This window comes from Pinus tabuliformis, chromosome 2_1, assembly GCF_031772625.1.
Source record: "Pinus tabuliformis cultivar Carrire ecotype Pingquan chromosome 2_1, CPIR1, whole genome shotgun sequence".
NCBI classification, from domain to species: Eukaryota; Viridiplantae; Streptophyta; class Pinopsida; order Pinales; family Pinaceae; genus Pinus; species Pinus tabuliformis.
In genome coordinates this window covers 568,403,734-568,426,656 of record NC_142299.1, presented here as the reverse complement: position 1 = coordinate 568,426,656, position 22,923 = coordinate 568,403,734, and the positions used below count along the sequence as shown (strand labels likewise).

Below are 22,923 nucleotides of genomic sequence, written 5' to 3'. Positions count from 1 at the left end.
TTAATTTGATACCCTATGACTTCAGCTAATTGTGTATGAAATAATTGAATAATTTGAGTGTGCATAGTTAGAATTCATGTTGTCTTTGTTTTTCTTTTCCTCTTTCTTGTCTGATTGAATAATTTGAGTGTGCATAGTTAGAATTCATGTTGTCTTTGTTTTTTTTTCCTCTTTCTTGTCCCGGAGAAATTGTGTATCTTGATTGAAACAAATTACCTTTCTTGTGAACTTTCCACTCATCATCAGAAATACCTAAACTGTTTGTCATAATTGTTCACATCCAAACTCAACTTATCATACCAAAAATAGAGATAATGTTCTTCAAAATTTCATGACATATAAATCTTGCTTAATCTCCCGACTTGTGTGAATTGACAGTACCTAGATAATCCCAATCCCAGTTCATAGAATGTCAGTGAGAATTTTATATAAACCAACACAGTAGGATGCAAACGAAGATCATTCAAATGAAATATCAAATCATACAAGGGTAATATATATTCCATGAAGGGCATTCCATTCTTCTAGTTGCAGCCATTTTATATTCTAGTCACATGACAGAACTGTACATAAACCAGAGCATATTTTGACTGTTTAAAAAAACTAATGGAAATTTCCAACAGACGAGTGACTATTGAGATTTACTAGTCTGTGTTTCCATGTAGCATTGCCTTTAGATGTAGATGTAGTATTTGCATTAAGGCCAACCAGCATAAGATGATTCAGAGCACAGACATGGCATGAGGCTACTGAAAATCAACGACCCTTGTTCTTCTGGGGCCTTACGACAACAACAGGGCACTGTAGATGGGTGACACAATAGTCACTTAAACTGCCAAGGAAGACCCTGCAGAATCCAATATCCTTTGCTTAAAACAAGTGTTGTATTAAAAAATAAAAACCCAATAGAAACCTGAAAAGAGAATTGACAGTATTCTGGATCAATAATGACATGAATCATTCCAAACCAAGCATAGCTATAGCATTGCTTGTTTTGTTTTGCATATGCACTTCTTAGAGTTGCAAACAGGGGGGAATTCCTTCAACAATACCTCTTAAGAACCCCAGATCCATGACTACCTACAACCAACAGGTCAGGATTATACTTTTTGGCTGCTTTGCATATGACCTCCTTGGCATCTCCAATTCGAGCTTCCATCTCTGGATTCACCTGGGACAGTGGCAAAAAATATCTCAAGTTTTTCTATCATGAAACCACAGAAGAAAAGAAGACAGAAAAGCTGCAAAAAGCCACTGGTGTGACCAGTGAAAGACTGTGCTGTGATCTTGGAATTGAAGTGTGATATTTTCATAACAAGTGTGTACTACTATCTCAGAATTTACATGATAGGATGAATATCATGACCGATCGAGTGATGGCAATGGGCCTTTCAATTCAATTTTGCAATCCTAATAACATGGAGCTGATCTATTGAAAGACCTTTGTCTTAAAATTTGCAATACTAAAAGACCTTAATAGATAGAACCTGCTTGAAGATAACTGCATCAATAAATTATGAAACTAACCATAAGTTTAATGTGAACCAGTTTCTTGTTGAAGGATGGGTTTTGATTTTGAGTTAGAAAAAAAGAAGATTCAAAAATAAACTCCATGTATGTTAGCCTTCAATATAGATAGGTCTTTCAGAATGCTATGTCATATAAACCACTCCACCATTTAGATTCAATACACTGTTATAACACAAACACAGTATTGATGGATTCCCCCCCAAGATCGAGTTCTAGGGCACCTTGCTTTTCCCTGTGCAATTTACAATTAAAGTCTGGTTGGGAGGGATACTATACAGTCAGCCAATGATTAAAGGAAAAAGGATTTTGCAATATTACCATTCAATTGAACATCAATACAACTATATTAGATTTATATTCATTTTGAAGCAACCCTGCAATCTGGTTCACACCAACTCCTTTCATTCCAATGTAGACCTTACATTTTTGGCTTTGCATATGTCCGTTGCTCTGGCGAAAATCTTCTCGGTAGACTTCTTCACATCCTTTTCCAACATCTTGAGCACGTCTACTGGAACCATGAAAACTGCTCAAACCAAACTGCAATCAGAACAGGGCCTCTAGAACAAACCCAAAACAGAGTAAGGCAATTCAAGATGAAATGCCATGAACAGCTCTGAGATGAATCTACACAACAAGCTGATTCTACTGCTTTATGTGGCTAACAGAGTAAAATTCTTTCAATCAATAAACCCAAAAGCTTGCATTAATTTACAGTGAATATACAACCCACCAATCTCCATTACAGCTGGATCAAAAATGTTTGAAGAGACTGACCTGGGCTTGCTGTTGCAAGAGGGGAAGCTGGATTGCGCTGAGCATGAATGAGAATGACTCTATCCTGCGATGTAAGCAAGTTGTTAACAGCCCACTGGAGAGCATTGATGCCCTCCTCGCTCTCGTCAATGGCCACCAATATGAGCCTGCCTGATTTCTTCTGCTCCCCCATGGACTCAGTGCACAAGTGTTTGTCTCTGGTTACACCTATCTCCACACCCACTGAATTGTTTTGCTTTATGCACTCCATGGAGAGGATGGTGAGTTACAAGCAGAAAGAAATAGAAAAACAAGTGTGTTCGGGTGCCTTCCAATGCAAGAAGTTTCCGAATCTACCGTGGGTTTCTTGTCTTCTACGCATTTTTGCTTTTGAAACTAGGGTATCCATAGTTTTGCTTTTGAAACTAGGGTGGAGTTGGCGGCTACACGGTGGTATATTTGCCGCCGCCTTGTGTGGATCTAACTTAAAACACCTCATCTTCTGGGCAAGTAAGCTCCATGATTTCTTTATTTTGCAATTTTGATGAGACTGGTCGATTCAGAGATTGCAATAAAAGTTTATATTGAAATTAGAGAGGGAAGGAATAACAGATTGGAATAACAAAAGAGCAGACAGCAGTCACTGAGAGGAAAAAAAATTGAAGGTGAGGTATTTTGATTAAATGTTGTATATGTTTATTTTTGTTTAGAAGTAGATTTAAATTAGTTGAAAGTAGTGAATTATTTTACTTGTGTTTTAAAACATAAATGAAATTTGTTTGGGATAGCTCAATTGGTAATGGAAGTGGAAATGAAATCTCATCGAACATGAAGTCTTGGATTCAATCTTGTGATATCACCTGGATTAGGGTGAGAAGTTGGACATGATGAAAATGTAGTCCTACCAAACTTACAAAAAACATAAATAAAATCCCAATTAAAATTGATTGAAAACTTCATGGTATAAAAGTGAATTTGTTGAAATTAATATAAGTTTAAAAATATAAGAAAATCTAAATTAAAACTGATTGAAACCTTTAAACCTTTATTGTATAAGAGTGAATTTGTTGAGATTAATATAAGTCTTAAAACACAAGAAATCCCAATTTGTTGAGGTTAGCTTAAATCTAAAAACATTAAAAAATGCTTAAACAACTATAGTGAACACATTAAGTCTCCCTATATACTTGTTTTATAATAGTTGTCTCTCTATATACTTGTTTTATAATAGTATTCAATGTATTGGAACAACCTTTTACTTTTGTTATATATGAACTTCTCTAAAAGATGAAGTAGTGGTTTACCAATCAAAAATAAATTTATTATGATTTTTCTTTTAAGAAAATAAATGCATGTTATATAAATTATGTTTTTTAAACTAAAATACGTCATTATTTATAAACTTATAAATTTATTAAGAAGTTAATATTTTTCTTCTTCTAAATCCTTTCGCTAGAATGTCAAGTTTTACAAACAATTAAATTATGCATAATTTGTATAAATACAATGATTTTCATTTAATTTTTTATCGTATCATGACTAAAACATCATGATTGGGAACCCAATGAGAGAGATGGCATAAATTTCTCTCTTCTATCAACTTTATTATTCATTCTTACTTCCTTAAGGCTTCTTAGGACAACATCTGCCTTTATATTAAACTCTTTGGAAAGATAGAGATATGGATTGAGTCCTTGCCTCTCTAATACTATCCATTAATGAGACAAGCATTAAATTTGTCTTGCTTGAAGTTTCCATTATCCCACTCCACAATGAGTTTGGAGTTTCCTATTACTAATGACTTCTTTCATTGAGCATAAAGTTTGATTATGTTATTAGAACTCTCTCCCACAACTACTTTGAAGCTGATCTCATGAGTATCTATTTAAAAATATTATGCCTCTTTCTCCACATTTTCCCTAATCATCTTAACAAGCCTTGTCAAAGCAAGCCCACTCCTTTGTTTTATATCTATCTAGAGCTTTTAATATTGTTTTTGTTTTTTCCTACAAAGGATGTTGATATCTCTTTGTATGCATATTTAAGCTAGTGTTAAACTTGTATTGGTATAATTTCTTCACTCTTAAATGTCTTTTCATTTCTTGCTAGCTAAACTTCTCATATAATTGTGCAAGGAAATGATTTATGGCTTATGATAGACGTGTCCTTATGCCACTTATCTCAGCATTCATGTAATGTATTCCCTTTCCATTTTACTTTGCCATCAACTAATTTCAAAACCTCCACCACATTTTCTTTGGGAATGAGATGCACCATCTCAACCTATGTGAGTTCCTTCTCTTGTAATTATCCCACAATAAGACCTTATTGGGCCAAGATAGACATACCAAAATGTTTGTTTTTAGTGGGATTATGAGTTTTCGTACTTCTTTCAACCACCATCAATTCCCTTCTTTTGCATTATCTTTCTTTGAATTATCATAACCTAACTACGTTGTATGTATCAATGGATTTGTTTGGTTCCATATAATTCCATTTGCCTCTATATTAAATGCAATGGCATTATAATAAATATTCTAAAGATATTGTTTCCACACCTCTAGTAGCCCTCCTTCGATACCTAATTTCTCTTCTAACTTCCACTATTTATATTGTCGTTGTTACTAGATCAACTACTTTTATTAGGTATTTTATATCCTTACATGCTTATATAGATTTTAATGATTTTGATATCCTATCATTTCCAATACTCCCCATTCAAGGATCTTCTCCTATCTTGCTTCTATCACCCCTACTTCTTTCCAAGCAAGTCATCTTCCTAGTAAAAGAAAAACATTGACTATTCCCTTGCATATAACTCATCCACCATTACAACTTTCTTGCCTCCCTTCTTATCCATTCTTCAACTAATACAAGGCATATGCACTTTTCAATCATAATACCCGGGCCCCATAATCCTCCTATATTCAAAATTATACATAAGCTCTTTGTTGTTAGGGCTTGGCCAAATAAATGAACATATTTTAAACCTTGCCATCTCTGTTCATTAGGATTCTCCAATTTGTTCCATTTCACTAGAGTGATTCCTTACTTTGCCTTTTTTCTATCCACAAAAAATTGAAGCATCTCTTCCTAATTTTGTCCCACACACCATTTGAAATGTATGCTAATGAATGTTAATAAACTAGAATCCCATCCAATACTAATTTTATTAAAAATAGTCTACCTCCATTAATAGCCAAACATGGCACCAATTGGTCCATCCTTCGTTTGATTCTTTCATAGATCCAATTCAATTTTTTACCCAATAATCATTTAAGTTTAGGGTAAACCTAGTATGTTTGAATTCTCCCTCAAGTTTTGTATCATGAATGGATTAGTAGGACACCATGTTTCCAATTCATAATCCAACCCAATGAATAACATAAAGGATTTATTCACCCTGACATGTATATTTATAGCCTTGCAATACAACTCTTGTATTTCTTTGTACATTTCCACTTCCATATATGTTCCTTCCTTGAACAATAACCATTGTCTATTATTAGGTTTCTACCCTAACCCCCTTATTATAGGCTACCTGGGAGTTAGTCAATGTATGTAGTCATCCTCTTTGAATAAGGCCCATTAAATAGTAATGGATAGCTATTTAATGTAAAAGTGGCAACTTTATAAGTCCCACTAGGTAGTTGGTAACCATTATTGATGTGGCAACAATTAGTTAAGGCTTTTACATTGACAATCTATTTAAAGAGAATAGAAATCTTTGAAAGTTTTGTCTGGTAATATTGTTGTATTTGGAGCTTTGCTCAATGAAAGGTCATCCCACCTTAAGAGGCAAGTGGATATTGCTCTATTTTTTCCAATTGTCATAATACAAGGGTAAATTTCACAAATGTCGTCTTATTTGTCTCTTGTATCAAGTTTTCTAAAATTATATTCTCTACATACCTAGTTTATGTTTCAAGTCTCAAGGTTAAGGAACATTATAAGTGTTACCAAATCTCTTTCTTTATCCAGCATGCCTCCACATTTTAGTAGACTTCGTTTGAGGCTAGAGATGTGTTCCAAATAAATAACATAGATATCTTTTTTGGAAGGTAAAACAATAGTTGGGAAAGAATGCATGTAAAAAATACAAGTCATGTCACTTGGTTGGATACCCTTGTAGCCTGTACTAATACTCGTTTAACCAGTACGACATTTGACAACACCCATCTATATAATTTTCTTCCACATACCCTTGGGTATATTGCAATCCCTTTATGCCAACTAAATCTAGCCCTACATAAACTGGTTGTCATCCTATTACCATTATACACTAAGAAAAACACTTAGGGAGATCACTCTCATGTACTAGGGTATAATATACTATGACTAAGGGTATGATATATCCCCCTTGGTTGGTAATGTCAAAGGTTTTTCTGAGTACTATTATGGAAACCCTTCAATATACTAGAGAGATATAGCATGTGACACTCATTTGTCATGAGGACCCTGTAACCCCATCTTTTATAGTTGGCCAAAAAAATTCCTAAAGAATTTGGAAGTTCTTTCAAAGCGGTAACATTCAGTAGCGAGTAATAATCCCACCAATGTAAAAAAATAAAATAAAAAATTAGGTCCTATTGATGCCATTATGTAAGGCCCATCTCGAAAGATTCATTACATTGTGCTAATTGCATGGGTCTAACTCTCTAGTAACTCTATTTCTATGAATCCAATAGTAATTGATCATGGTATATATGAAAATACTCCTTTCTATCCACTAATCATAGGGAGATAAGTTGGGAATAACACTTTAACACTATCTCAAGTGGTCCCATTGTCCATATTTGCAACTTGGAAAACATGGATTCTTGGTCCATACTCATATGTTTTCTACTAAAATAGGTGGTTGCGATACGATTCTCACAATAAAATGGCTATGTACTTTAGGACCTGTCACCATGGATTTCAAGGATTTATACATGATCTTCATTAAGGAGGGGCACAAACATACCCTCAAAGTGCTTACATATAGCTCCCTTCAAATTATCATCTCTCATTGCATGGATAAGTTAATGAAGAAATGTGGCTTTAGCATTATTGCACAATTCAATGCCATAAAAGTAGTGGATACACATTGACCCTGCTTCTCCCCTATGTACCACACCCACCCCCCCCCCCCCACAACAACATCCCATATGAGACTTGCCTTAATTTGAAATTGGTCCTCTCTAAACAACAATAGGTAATAAATGGTTTGCCACCTTCATGAGGGGAGCATGACCATGGAATTCCATTGATTCCTAGTAGTCTACCACCCAATGTGCACCCTTTTGCATAGAAAAATGAAATAAAAAATATCATCAAGGAGTTTTTGGAGGCCGGATTCATATGTCTTATTGCAAAATCCTATTGATGCTTATTGATTTTGATATTAAAGAAGGAAGGTAATTGGTGCATGTGTCCTAATTTTTGGCCTGTCGATCAATTAAACATCAAAGATAAATTTTGCATCCTAGTTATTGATGACCTCTAATATGAATGGCATGGAGCCAAGTTTTTCACTAAACTTGGCCTTCACACCAAATACCACAAAATGCATATGAAAGAGTAAGACATCTCTAATACAACTTTCCACAAACACTAGGATCATTATGAGTTTTTAATGATACCCTGTGGCTTTCACAATGCTCCATCCACCTTTGAGAGCCTCATGAAAAAAAAATCAAACCCTTCCTACACAATTTCATGTTAGAAGTCTTTGATGATATCTTGTTATGTAGAAAACTTAGGGTTCTCACATAGAACATGTTGATAGAGAATTGTAACTCTTGCAAGACCACCAATTATTCATGAAATGTTCCAATTATTATTTCGGGGCTTCATAAGTTGAACACTTGGGTCACATTGATATTTAAGGTGGAGTATGAGTAGACCCAAAGAATGTTGTGGCTATGTAATATTGGCCATAGCCTAAGATGTAGAAGAGCCTACATGGATTTTTAGGAATTACCAACCACTATAGGAAGTTTATTAAAAAATATTAGAAAAATTGTTGCTTCTTTAAAATAACTACTCAAAATAATGCCTTTGTATGGAGCAAGGCCAACAAGAAATCCTTCTTATCTTTAAAGATGTCGTACACAATACTTTATTATTGGTAGTGTTAGAGTATACTAATAAGGTTGTCCTAGAATGCAATTCCTTGGTCAAAGGACTTGGAACAATTTATATGCAAGAAGGATGTCCTTTCACATTCAACAGTAAGTAGCGGTACGACCATAATTTGCATAAGTCCTCATATGAGATACATATGATGGTTGTACTTCATGTAGTGGAGACTTGGCATCCATATCTAATAGGACAGTGTTTTCAGATCAAGATGACCATTATAGTCTAAAGTAATTTCTAGAACAAATGTTATCATCACTAAAGCAACTTAAGTGAGTCAACAAGATATTGGGACATGATTGTGACATTACCCATAAGAGGGTAAGGAAGCACAATAGTTGTTACTCTATCCAAGTAATTTGAGGGGGGTGGATGCTTCTTTTCCTTATCTTTACCCATTCTAGGTTGGTTTGAAGAAGCCCATTGAGAAATGCTAGTGAATGACACTACAAATCAAAGGCTTTAGGAAGATCCCAACCCTCCCTAAAGGGTATACATGGTAGCTTGATACATTGGTATATAAATTGAAAATTGCTTTAGTAAATAATTTCACCCTAAAACAAATGGTATTAGAGGAATTTCAGTCATCACCTACAATGGGTCACTCTATTTTTCATAAAACATGTAAAAGAACTAAGAACTCGTTCTTTTAGGAAGGCATGAAAGTCAGGATCCTATAGAAATTTGTGACACTTACCAATGAAACAAGGGTGAGAGAATGAATATTCCAAGGGCATTGCAAACATTATTGATCCCCAACACATATATGGATTGACATCTCTATGGATTGTATAGTAGGACCCCTAATCATGGATAACAAATCAATGATCATGGACTGTGGCGATAGTCGATCATCTTTCCAAATATGATCATTTTTGTAGCTTATCACACATTTTTACCCTCTCAATTTCCTAACTCATCATGGATCAAATTTATAAGCTACATTTCATTTCCTATTTTCATTGTCTTGGATTAGGAACCTACCTTCACGAACAAATTTTGGTTGAAGGATTTTAAACTTTAGGGTACCCTATTGAACATGAGAACTACATGTCATCTAAAATAGATGGTCAAATTGAAGTGGTAAACAAGTGATTAAAAACCTATTTGTGATTCTTCATGTTTGAAAAGACACTCAAATGGGCACAATGGATCTACCTTGTAGAGTGGTGGTATAATGCCACTTATCATGTAGCCATCAAAATTACACCATATGAAGTTATTATGGTGTTATAGCCGCTACAAAAACCCTAAATTTTGACACTTTCAAAATTTGGAGTCCCCCCACTTGATTTTTCTCATACTCATTCCCTATGATTTTCTAATTCTTCATTTTTGTTTGATCTCATCGTACTTCTACATACTAGTTACGTGATTGAAGCTTGAAAAATGTTTCCCTTCTCGCAAGTCGAAAATCGTGATCATATTCTGCAATGAGGTTTCATCTTCCCACTTAGACTATGACTTGCAACTTGCGACTATAAGCCCTCATCGCACTCCTAAATAGAGACTTCATCTCGTTGCAACGGCCAATCCTTATTGCAGTATGAAAGTGCAACTTAATCTTGTCATGAGGATTAAATCTTGTTGTGATTTTCACAATGGTTTCAAATCACACGTGAAATTTTTTTATATAAATAAATTGACTCTTCTTTCATTTGATTATGCACATTATCCTTGGATGAGAAAACCATTGCTTCAGCTAGAGATTCAATTGTGATTGAATTAGTAAGTATCGTATCCTCTTCCTAACCATTTCATTTTTTTCTTATCCTTCATGTTACCCAAACGTTTCAACTACCCTTTGCTCCCAAATATTTAGTTTCTCATACATTCTTCCCCTCTCTCCCTTCACATCATCAGATCGAACCCTCACTCCTCTCCATTCTTATTAACATTGTTAATGATCCCACCTAGGCTTAGGTTTTCGCTGCCCTGCATGCAAAAGTTTACCCTTGCACATTGGTATAACCCCCATGCTGAAGTTATTTCAACCTATACTCGACACTCAAGATATTATTCCTTATTTCCCCAAGCCCTTGTGTGTCATATTGTTTTGAGAGCTTAGAGTTTTAAATATCATGTATCATTTGTGAGATTTCAAGGCTTAAAACCTCGAACTCAACCCTCACATCATCGGCTAGCATAATCTATGAGAAAGGAATAAACCTTTATGCCCTTATTTTGAGCTAATCCTCTCATCGTCTCCTCAACTTTTCAGACTCGCAGTCCCAAAAGCATTATCATAAATCGACCCTTTACCAAATCCTCCATTTACATTTTCCCTCAAACTTGAAACTAGCAATGTTGCTATCATGCATCACACATCACAATCTCAACAATTCCTCATCCTAGTTATTGATGGTCTCTAATACGAATGTCATAGAGTAAAGTTTTTCACTAAACTTGACCTTTAGACCAAATACCACAATATACATATGAAAGAGTAAGACATCCCTAATACAACATTCCACAAACTTGAGGATCATTATGAGTTTTTTATTGATGGCTTCTGGCTTTCACAATGTTCCATCCACCTTTGAGAGCCTCATGAAAAAAATTCAAACCCATTCTACAGAATCTCATGTTAGAATTCTTTGTTGATATCTTGTTTTGCATAGCACCTAGGGTTCTCACATAGAGCATGATGATAAAGAATTGCAACTCTTGCAAAACCACCAATTATTCCTGAAATGCTCCAAATGTTATTTTAAGGCTTCATAAGTTGAACACTTGGGTCACACATTGATATTTAAGGTGGAGTGTGAGTATACCCAAAGAATGTTGTGGCTATTGGAGATTGGACCTAGCTTGAGAAGTAGAAGAGACTACATGGTTTTTTAGGAATTATGAACCACTATAGGAAGTGTGTAAAAAAATATTAGAAATTTTGTGGCGTCTTTAACATAACTATTTAAAAATAATTCCTTTATATGGAGCAAGGCCACCAAGAAATCCTTATTATCTTTAAAGATGTCATGCACACTACTTTATTATTAGTAGTGCTAGACTTTACTAATAAGTTTGTCCTAAAATGCAATTCCTTGGGCAAAGGACTTGGAGCAATTTATATGCAAGAATGATGTCCTTTCACATTTAGTAATGAGCAATGGTGTGGCCATAATTTGCATAAATCCAGGTATGAGATACAGATGATGGTTGTCCTTCATGTAGTGGAGACTCGTCACCCATATCTCATAGGGTGGTGTTTCCAAATCAAGATCAAACATCATAGTCTAAAGTAATTTCTATAACAAATGTTATCATCTCCAAAGCAACTTAAGTGGGTCACCAAGATGTTGGGGCATGATTGTGAGATTGTCTATAAGAAAGGTAGATAAAATGCAATTGTTGATACTTTATCCAAGTAATTTGAGGGGGATGGATGCTTATTTTCCTTATCTTTACCCAGTTTAGGTTGGTTTGAGGAAGCCCATTGAGAATTTCTAGTGAATGACACTATAATTCAACTCACCCAAAGGATTTAGGAAGATCCTAACCCTCCTAAAGGGTATACATAGTAGCTAGATACATTGGTACATAAAGGAAACGTTGATTCAACAAAAAGTTCCACCTTAAAACAAGGGTCCCTAGAGGAATTGCAATCATCACCTATAATGAGTCACTCTAGCTTTCATAAAACCTATAAAGAGCTAAGAACTCGTTCTTTTAGGAAGGCATGAAAATAAACATCCAAGATTTTGTAGCAATTTGTGACACTTACCAATGAAATAAGGGTAAGGCAATGAATATTTCAATAGAATTGCAAACATTATTGATCCCAAAACATATATGGATTGACATCTTTATGGATTTTATAGTAGGACCCCTAAGCATGAATAAAAAATTAGTGATCATGGACCATGGTGGTAGTTGATAATCTTTCTAAATATGTTACCTTTTGTGGCTTATCACACCCAATAACCCTCTCAATTTCCTAAATCATCATGGATAAAATTTATAAGTTATAGGACATTTCCTATTTTCATTATCTTAGATTAGGACCCTACCTTCACCAACAAATTTTGGTTGAACTTTTTTAAACTTTAGGGTACCCTATTAAACATGAGAACTACATTTCATCTTAAATAGATGATTAAATTGAAGTGGCCAACAATTGATTACAAACCTATTTGTGATGCTTCATTTTTTAAAAGACACTTAAAAGGGCACAATGGATCTACCTTACATAATGGTGGTATAATACCACTTATCATGTAGTGATCCAAGGGATCAATTTAGTGCTCAAAATTCATAGTGTTCAAAAGTGATCGAAACCTGGAGTAGTATGTGGATCTCAGCGACCTGAATCCAACACAACTTGTTTCACTCAAAACCAATATCGTATGCTCCTGATATCGCGTTCTAATCCAATTCCTAAACATGCAAAATTTTAAAGTTGGGTTACAGGTATGCCTAGTTAGCAGTTTGTACGCTGACTAGGCATGTGACTAGGCAAGTTGATCATATTTTTATTGGCCAATGGGTTTTCACCAAGTGTCTCAAATTTTTGGCTCGAAAATTATTTTTTTATTATATGGTGGGATGATTGTGTAATATTTGGGCTAATGGGGGACAGCCACGTGGGCCAATTGGAGGCTGCCACGTGGCCTCCAGTGACAGGTCAAAAATTTGTGTGAGGGGCCAAGGGCACCCATGGGATTTGAACCAGCAACCTCCCATCGAGCAACAAGACCATTCACCAGCGTGCCACACATGTGTTACTTAACAACCTAAGGCATCAACTTTTATTTAAGGTGAGCGCAATTCACATTGGAGGTTAGGATCGGGACCAGCCTGGGTCACATGACCCGCCATATAACCGAGAGTGCAGAGAGAAAAGGGGGCCAACCCCAAGCCATATGGCCACAATACGACCTCGTCGCCAGCAAAAAGGAGCGTGTCTGGAATGGAACACTCAGCGCAAGAATATAGCGACAAGACCCAGTTCTACGGGGCGCATGGGACCACGTGTTAATTCATTGGGGTTCGGCCGATAGGGGTGGCGGGTTAGCCCCAGCCCCTAGGCACTTGCCCCCATATGACCTCAAATTTCGAAAACTAGGCGTTAGTGGATAGTTTAACTCTCCAACAATTTTGCCCATTGGGCGGGATTATAGGCCAGGTTTGCACGTCGGTTCCGAGTTTGGGGCGCTCAAGCCAAGTTTGGGTCGAATTGGAGGATGGTTAGCTATGGAAATTGGGAAAAACTTGTAACAAGCATAAATTTCTCAGTTTTTGGCCAAATGAGGTGCAGAAAGAACTCAAATGGGGGTTTTTTACAGTTCTGAATCCATTAGAGACATTTGTTTTTCATTATGAGCATTGTAAAGCCATGAAAACACAAATTTGAGCACTTAATGAAAGAGGCCCTGCATTGGAAGTTGGACCAGGAGATGTAGCCCAGGAGAGGGGTGAACTCCTTTATCATGTTTGTTGTTATGTATTTTTGATATGGTATTTTGTCTATGTTTTGGCTGTTAATTAAGTTTAAAAATCACTTGTTTATGTGTTTTGTAACTTGATCCATTACCCATAACACATAAAATTTCACTTGCAATTTGTATATCACCTTCAAGTTTCATTTACAAATCATTTTGGTATTAGAGCATCAGGTTATTGTGAAGTTTTGATTTTGTTTGCAAGTTTTTTTTTGTAATGCTTACAAGGTTGAAGCTTAAAAGAGGAGAAGGAGAACTTGTGGAGCCAAGATCTCAAATTGTTTCAAGGAGAACAAACACACCTCAATATTCAATAGTCATGGCACATGAAGAAGGCCTTGAAGGGATGTCTGAAGATGAAAGGTCTAAGTAATCCTCCTCCCTAATGTCTTCACTAAATTCCCTTGGTCGATTCCAAATCTACACTAATTCTTCTCTCGAAGTGAAGATATATTTTTGAAAAGTTTCTTCTTCATCCTTTGCATGGGCCACTAATTCCTCCTCCATGCCTTCTTGTCCTATGGTTTCCTCTCGAGCCATTTCAGGCTTCTACATGAGAAAATTAGCTATAATGAAAGTAGAAAACAAAATAGAAAATTGTTCATCACAAATAAATATCATTATCTATCAACAAACTTACTCTAAAAACACATTAATGTACCCATTATCAAATAATTCACATATTTTAGTTTTACCATTTATTATAATTTTTATTTTATGAAATTGATAATAAAAAAAATTATTTTTATAAATCTAGGAAGAGTGACCATAAATTTCTTTATAAAGGCTCCACCCATAAAGGATAAAATTTCCATATTGATTAAAAAATTAAAAAAATTATAGTTTGGTTAATATACCATGGAGTGATATTTTCTCCAGGATCCAACCACACAAACAATGCAATGATATAGGTGAGCAAACAAAGAAGTGTGAGATGGTTTGGATTATATAATTAATTTTAACAGGGTTTTTCTTGAAATTTAGCTAGTGGCATTGAATTACTTAAATCCGTTGGATTTTAAGATGTCATGGATTTATTTCATTAAGCACCTTTAGTAGGTAGCATTCATGTTGTCATTAAATGATTGGGTTATTGTATAGTGACATAATGATGGATAATATGTTAAGTGAGAAGTATACATGTAGTCTTATTAATGAATTTGACATTGAGTGAAAGGTACAAATGTAATGCCCAACCCCCTCAATAAGTTGTTGACAAGTCATTTATGAAAACTTTAGAGGATGTATATCAAACTAATTGTGGAGGTTGAATATCCAAGTTTAAAAGAAAAACATTAAGAAATAATAAATTATAATTAGATGTGACACTTACATGGACGTGAGTTGGAGATTAGAGTATATGTTTAGGAATAAGCTAATCTTGTAGAAAAAGGACAGTCCCTTTTTCCAATCACAAATTTGATAAAAAAAAATGGCATAAATTCCACAAATAAGTAAAGTTCCATTACAACCCAAGTTCTATGAAGGGTGAAACAACACCCTTGAGGGGATTTCCTAATTTTCAATAAACCTAGATCGTCGTAAAAATGATTGGGGATCTAAGGCCATGAGAACTCTGATTTCTTATGTTGCTAGGTAAGAAGCTAGAGTTCCAACCACTATAGGGAAGTTTATGACATGATTATATGGTTTTTTTGGTGCAAAGGAGATTGTCAAGAAGGATGCACAATTTGTTTGGTGCATTCTTGGAAAATTGGAAATAGTGTTAATGGTTTAAATGGTCCCTTGATGTCAACAACAAGGTTTTCACAACATAACAAGCGAAGGATGGACAATCAATCAATTATTCATACCATGGGCCAAGTGTAATGATTTAAAATCAATGCCATTTAAACAAATAAACTATGGGATATAAAAATGATGAATATTTTATGTATTCAAATGAACTTTATTTGATGGATGGAGGGGAAGACATTGTGTTTGGTCATTGCAATGTGATTATGCATGTGCAAATTAGTGGAAAGACTCGTAAACTTTAACCCATGGATATGCGAATCCAAAAATTCAAGGAACTTAAGATACAAATCCATCAATTTGTAAAGTTAACTTTAATATATAAGCTCCTCAATTGATCTCTCACTACTGATAGGATAATAATATATAACACCAAGCATGCAAGTAAAAGTGAATTCCTTAATCATTATCAATACATCAATGGCATATCTTTTATACTATATCACATAGAATCTCAACACACACACACACACACATATATAATCTCAACATATATATATATATATATATATATATATATATAGATAAATTATACTTTACCAATATTTCAAATATAAACAAATAAGCAAACAAACCAACAAACATTCTCTTGGCTCATATTTCTTCTCTTTCTATATCTTTAAAACATACTCTTGATTGATGTAATTATACAAGTTGGAGTGGGCTCTCCCTACTAACATTTCTAAAGAGAATGTAACATCACTTGATTATTTCTCCTATTCCCTATTCTCTGCTCTTGATTGATATAATTACAATTGAAAGACCCCCATAAATAATTGATTAAATTTACAAGTTGGTGATATAATTACAATGGAAAGATCCCCATAAAAAATTATTAAATTTGCAAGTTGGTTGATATAATTACAATTGAAAGACCCCATAAATAATTGATTAAATTTACAAGTTGGTGATATAATTACAATAAAAATATCCCCATAAAAAATGATTAAATTTACACGTTGGAACAATGAGCTATCCTTACTAACAAACAAACAAGCATTCTCTTGGCTAATATTTCTTCTCTTTCTATATCTTAAAAAAGAAAAAAATATTCTCTTGATTGATGTAATTAGACTTGAAAGATATCCATAAATAATTAAATTTACAAGTTGGAGTGGGCTTTTCCTACTATCATTTTTAAAAAGAATGTAACATCACTTGATTGTCTCTCCTATTCCCTATTCTCTGCTTTTGATTGATATAATTATAATTGAAAGGTCCCCATAAATAATTAATTAAATTTACAAGTTGGTAATATAATTATAATGGAAAAATCCCATAAAAAAAAATGATTAAATTTACAAGTTGGAACAATAAGCTCTCCTACTAACATTTCCAGAGTGGAACGAAACCTTTTTCTTCTTACCTTTTCCCTACTCTTGATTGATGATTGATGTGATTCAGATTGAAAGATTCCCTCAAATGATTAGATTTCCAAGGAGGAACGATAGGCTCTCTCTCTAGTAACATTCATGGATTGGAATTTCCAGGGTGGAATGATTAGATTTCCAGGGTGGAATGATTAGATTTCCAGGGTGGCAATTTATTGAAAGAGGGGAAGGCCCCATCGAATAGTTAAATGATTAAAGATCTAAAGTTGAATTTGCGCACCGGTGTATGATAATTCAAAGATACTTGTGGGCTTTCACACTCAAATGTGAGGACAATTCAAAGATTTCACTTTCAGTGAAATGGTCAATTTAATATGGACCATCTCACTTAATATTAAAATGCTTTTTTATATATATTTGCAAATCAAAGCATGACAAACCTAAAAGCAAAACGATGTTTTGCTATAAAAATAAAATATGGACCCAAGCATAAATTCTATCCACTAACCTCTATTCAATGGACAATGTGTATATAAAATGAATATTTGTAATTAGCCAATGGGGGAAGTTGGACATAAAAGAAAATGGGTGTAGAAATTCTATCCACTAACCTCTGTTAAATGAACAATGTGTATATAAAATGAATATTTGTAATTAGCAAAGGGGGAAGTTGGACATAAAACAAAATGGGTGTAGATATTTTGCACAAAGATATTAGAAGTATTATTTTAGGATGTGGCCTATGTTAGTGTTTGTCGTTTAATATTTGAGTTTTGTTTTAATGGTCTTCATTTTTCCAAAAATAATAATTTTTATAAATAAATAAAAATATTATTTTTTATTTATTATTATTTTTCATGTGACATAGAAGAACATACTAGTCTGTTTAACATGTATTGTTTTATATTTGAGTTTTGTTTGAATGGTCTTTATTTTTCAAAAAATAATAATATTTAAAAAAGATATTATTATTTTTATTATTTTTATGTGATATAGAGGAATTTAATAGTCTGTCTAACATGTAACTATTAGTAAATTTTTGGGGTTTACGATTTGTCTTCCTCTCCTTAAACCGAGTAACAAACAATAGATTTGAACCTGGATCTCTCGAGTTTCAACAATTTCACATATCTTGGATTACCAATTGAGTTGCCCCCAAGACAAATATTTATTATTTATTATACACAAATTATAGTTATATAATACTTTAATTATTTATAATTTATATAACTATTTATAATTTATATAATAATTTAATTATTAATAAATGTATTATGAGAGGACATAACAAACAAGTTTGTGCTTGGAGTATGTCTTAAAATTGCTTCTGCTTGGCTAAGAGTTTATCTTTCTCAGAGATAAAGAAACAAATTAATGGCTCAAGACTCAGAGGCATCCGGCAGGAGTGAAAGCCCCCCACTTATGAACCACCAATGGGTAATTCTAAGTGGTGTTGTTTTCTTTTAATAACAATGATAAGTCAAACTGCACTCATAGATAGCAACGAGTAATGGTTATCCTTACTATTGATTTGACAACTAAATTATAATAGATTTTCTCGCTATTATAAAAAAATAAAGACGAAAAATATCATAAAAGATCCACTTACTATAAAAACTACTCCAAATTGATATTCATCAAAGATTTTATTGAAATTTTTACATAATATATTTTCAAAAATTATTAAATTTACAAAATATCAATAATCATCATTACATTTTACATTATCAAGATAAATCATTAATATAGCTTAATTAAAAGTTAATAATTATTTAAATTTACAATATACTAAAAATGTAAAACTTATTATTTGTAAAAGCAATATCTTATTTTCATTTATGAAAATGATTTCCTCCATCAAGGATGCAACACCCTTGTCCAAAATTAAAACTCTTTCCAACCTTCTCACTCTTTCGAAACACTAATTGGTAAAACTTAGAGTTTAAATGGTTAAATCAATAATTTTGTTGTAAGATATATTTTTTCCAATTACTTAGCCATAATATATTGTAAATTTCAAAGGTTCAAGGAACAAGAGATGAGGGTAAGAGAGCATGGATTTATAAAGGTAAAGTTGTGATAGCACGATTTGGACTTCCTTCCAAAACCGGGCAACAATATGATAATAAAGAAGAGGCAACAAACTCTTTAGTAGGAAATTGTAAAACAAGGTCAATATGGGCAAGCAGGGTCAAAGACTCAATTGTGAGTCTTGCATGTTAAAACAAATAGAAATCAAGTCACACCCAAGTTTCCTTAAGATTAGTTTGTTGGAACTGCAGAGGTTACCAACGGAGTCGAGGACCTAGGTTAGGGCCTATTGCGGAAGATAGAGACATAATTTACCTCATAAAAACACATGAGCATGAAGGGTGCAAGAAACATTTGTTTGAAGGGTATTGGAAGATGGCAGTGTGGAACAAGGCAGTAGGGAATGGCAAAGGACACAGGGGTATCATGGTATTAGTGAGAGAAAAAGAAGGTCGTTTCATTCATCTAGAAAAAGAATACTCAAATAAATAATTCGTTTGGTTTAAAATATCAGAAAATGTAAATCACATCAGAATTGCAGCATGCTATTTTGCACCGCAAGTTTAAAAAATCTACAAAAGTAGAGGGCTTGACCACAAATATCCCTTTGCGGCCTTAAAAGCAGATATTGCAACATATTCTCAACTAGGAGAAGTCCTTATAGTGGGCAATTTCAGTGTTAGGACTACAAGTGAGCAAGCTAGCATTCTTTGTTGTAAAGAAGACTACGACCCTATCTGGCTTACAAAAAAGAGTAATCATTAGTGGGAAATAATTTTAGAGGACAAGGGTTGCAATCTCTTTGGTGAACAATTGCTTACTCTATGTGGGGCTTTCAATCTAGTCATCTGTAATGGTTTGAATAAATGGGAAAAGTCCAGTAAGTTCACTTGCAATACTTACAATTGAGTAAGTGTAGTAGATTATGTAATTTTCTCACATAGTTTGTGTGAGAAAATGGAGGAAGTTTTGACTGGAGATTAGCTTCGGGACTTAAAATCATATCACAAGCCAATTTATTTAAGTTTCTCTTGGACCGGAAAGTAATAGTTAGGGTCAAAAACTTAGTGTGTTCAACAAAATCTCCCGAAGGCCAGAATTCGTTTGACGCTAGAGAGGAGAGGACCTCGATAATGCCAGATCCTGACTTTGACACCCCCTGGGGATATTTTGATGGGGCCAACCAAGTTCATACTCTTCGTTGTGGTGTTGGGGTGGTTCTTTATTTCATCCATACCCACTTCATGTATTGTCACCACTCCCTAGGCAGGGAGTTAAATAATAAATCAAAATTTACAACTTTGTGGTTTCTATTGGAACTAGTTAGGAAGAAAGTTATTTCAGGATTACAGGTGATGGGAGACTCCAAACTCATAATTGACTAGGTTAATCACAAATATGAGGTCAACATCCCAAGGCTTGAATCTCTTCTCTCAGACATTCAGGATGTTTTTGACTCCTTTAAACACATTTCCTTTTGCCACGTCCTCTACGAGCTCAATGTGGAAGCAAATGGCCTTTCAGAAGAAGCTCTCACTCTTCTTGTTAGCTATGTTGGGTTATATGAAAGCTTGGGTGATGTAAAGATTAATTTGATGGAGGTTAATCTTTCCTAACTTCTTCTCTTTTCTATTGAATTTATCTATTTGTAAGTTATTCAAACATAAATTATGAATACATAGGTTACTTAACCCTAAAAAATTTAAGCCATAAGATAAATAGGATAGGATAAACTCATATAAAAGGATGTTATATTTTTTATTAATAACATTGTCTTAATGCAAACCAGACAAAAAGAAACAAACCGTGTATATATTTTCATGATAAATATTTTAAAAAAAAAATTGAAATATATATATATATATATAGAGAGAGAGAGAGAGAGAGAGTATAATAAGTTAATATCATAAAAATAGAGAATCATCCCACAACACCCTAAAACACAATATTTAACCCATTAAGCGTGAGTACGTACGAAGAGGAAACTAATAAAACATAAGTCCTAAGCTCATGATTCCCAATTGGACAATGGTCCAACTATATAATGTTGATTGCAAAGTTGTGGCTCCAAGTTTTTGCAAGTAATGACACCAACTTTTTACTATCAACAATTACTCATTAGTTAAAGGCCATTTATATTGTCAACTTTGCTCATGAGCTTAAGCCATATTTATATGTATCTGAGTTTAACCAAAGCTTCTTTTTACATTAACCAATGATGGTTGGCTTTACTTACTCATTCAGGTGGCTCTAGAGACACACATAGGACAAAGAGGACTTAGGAAAGCTCAAAAATAGAAGTGTTTGGATTATGCTCGAACTAGGACCAGAGCGTAGATCTCGTCGTATTGATCATGGTGGTATGAACGGTTCGTCAATCCGAGTCCAGATGTAGGAGATTGAGGCAATCAAAGTTGTATTGACTTTTGCTGACTGGGCAGGCTTAAGGAGGCCACAATTTGAACATTTCTGGCGGACGGAATTAGGCCAACTCTGGCCAGATTCTAGGCAAAATTGTTGCCTATTTAAAAATACTCCTTCAGCCAAACTTCGGATTTTCAAAAATGACTGTTATTTTAAAATAACAAAAAACTGTTAAAAAAAGGGGTGGCGGGGTTGGTCCGTGACCATAACATTAAAAATAGTGGGGCAGGCGGCCATGACCCCGCCACCTCAGTAACCACCGAAAAAAACCACCAAACATAAGCGGGGTGGGCTGCCATGACCCCGCCACCCCACAACCAACACATAACATTAACATAGTGGGGGTGTGAGCTGCCAACCCTGTCGCCCTCCACATCACCCTAACTAAAAGGCGACAACGGAAATGGGGGAAGAAGGCCACCAAGTATGGTGGACCCGCCACCCCAAAAATAAACCATTAAATGTTAATTTAAAAAAAAAATTAAAAAAAATAAAATAAAAATAAAAAATAAAATTATATATATATATATATATATATATATATATATATATATATATATATATATCGTTTGTAAAATATTCGATGTATAAAAAAAGGAGGAGGCAAGGTTTGACCACCTGAACTCCTCCCTATTGACCAGGCTCCTCAACCAACTCAGCCAACAGCTTCATTGAGAAATCTGCCAGCAATTTTTTACTTAAATGCAGTTTGTAAGTGCGCTCAGGGGGAGAAGAGAGGGCACACAGTTCGAGGCTGAATTTTGCAAGAGGGTCGAATTTCACTTTGTCAGATTTTGACAAATTTTATACAGTCTCAGCACTTCTCGATGCCATGAACGCAATGGCGTTGTTCGTTTCTCCATCATAGTTCTGAATTTTTTGGTTATTTTTTAGTATGGAGGTGGAACCATGATTGCTGCAGAAACAAGGAGCGGAACCATGGTCCTTGAAATTTTCTCAAGGAGGTAATTTTTCTCCATGTCATAATATAGTCAAGTTTATAGTCGTTTTTCATGGTTTTCTGCAGGGATCGCAATGGCAAAGTCAGATTCACCTTTGGAGTTGCAAATTTTCAGTCCACCCATGGAGTAGAATCTTTGAGGAATCTAGGGGGAATCTAAAAGATTCCTTGAGCCCCAAATTTCTCAACTTCTCAAAATTCAGAAATTGGACAGTCAATTTTGCACTATTTGACGTCACAAATCTGATGGTGCATTCAGATTTTTCATTTGCTCATTCTATTCTTCAACCACTTTTCTAAGTGGGATGCAGGTGTCAGCATTCATGTGCGAGCAACCATTTCCATGTGATTGATGCCGTGAGATTGATGGCACAAGCAACTTCAGCAGTTTGACATCCGCTTCTTCAGATGGCCCTTGGTTGTGAGGTATATGCAGTGTGTTCATGTACTTCTTTTGCTATGCATTGTGTTGCAAGGATCCTTGTTTGATGTTGATGAGGGATCTTGTTTATTACTTGTTTTCATGGTTCTTGCTTGATGTGACACAAAATCGTCTATGTGATGTACTTGTTGT

The 22,923-nt window shown here is 34.5% G+C and overlaps 1 protein-coding gene across 1 annotated transcript; it reads right to left on the bottom strand.

The window, feature by feature from the left end:
* Positions 1 to 468: 468 nt before the first annotated feature.
* On the bottom strand, positions 469 to 2,663 carry LOC149201702 (uncharacterized). The gene is made up of 4 exons (XM_089402990.1): positions 2,308 to 2,663; positions 1,953 to 2,056; positions 1,053 to 1,171; positions 469 to 847 (listed from the first exon to the last, which is right to left on the bottom strand). Exons 1-4 carry the CDS (start codon positions 2,555 to 2,557, stop codon positions 757 to 759), a joined length of 564 nt encoding a protein of 187 aa, XP_089259116.1. The 5' UTR covers positions 2,558 to 2,663; the 3' UTR covers positions 469 to 756.
* Positions 2,664 to 22,923: the final 20,260 nt, after the last annotated feature.

Bases quoted from the DNA above. Each gene is read 5' to 3' on its own strand.
- LOC149201702 (XM_089402990.1), bottom strand. From the start codon at position 2,557: ATGGAGTGCATAAAGCAAAACAATTCAGTGGGTGTGGAGATAGGTGTA. The intron at 1,172-1,952 runs GTAAGGTCTACA...CCACTGTCCCAG, and splicing joins ACATATGCAAAGCCAAAAAT to GTGAATCCAGAGATGGAAGC. The intron at 848-1,052 runs GTATTGTTGAAG...TGGATTCTGCAG, and splicing joins GGATCTGGGGTTCTTAAGAG to GGTCTTCCTTGGCAGTTTAA.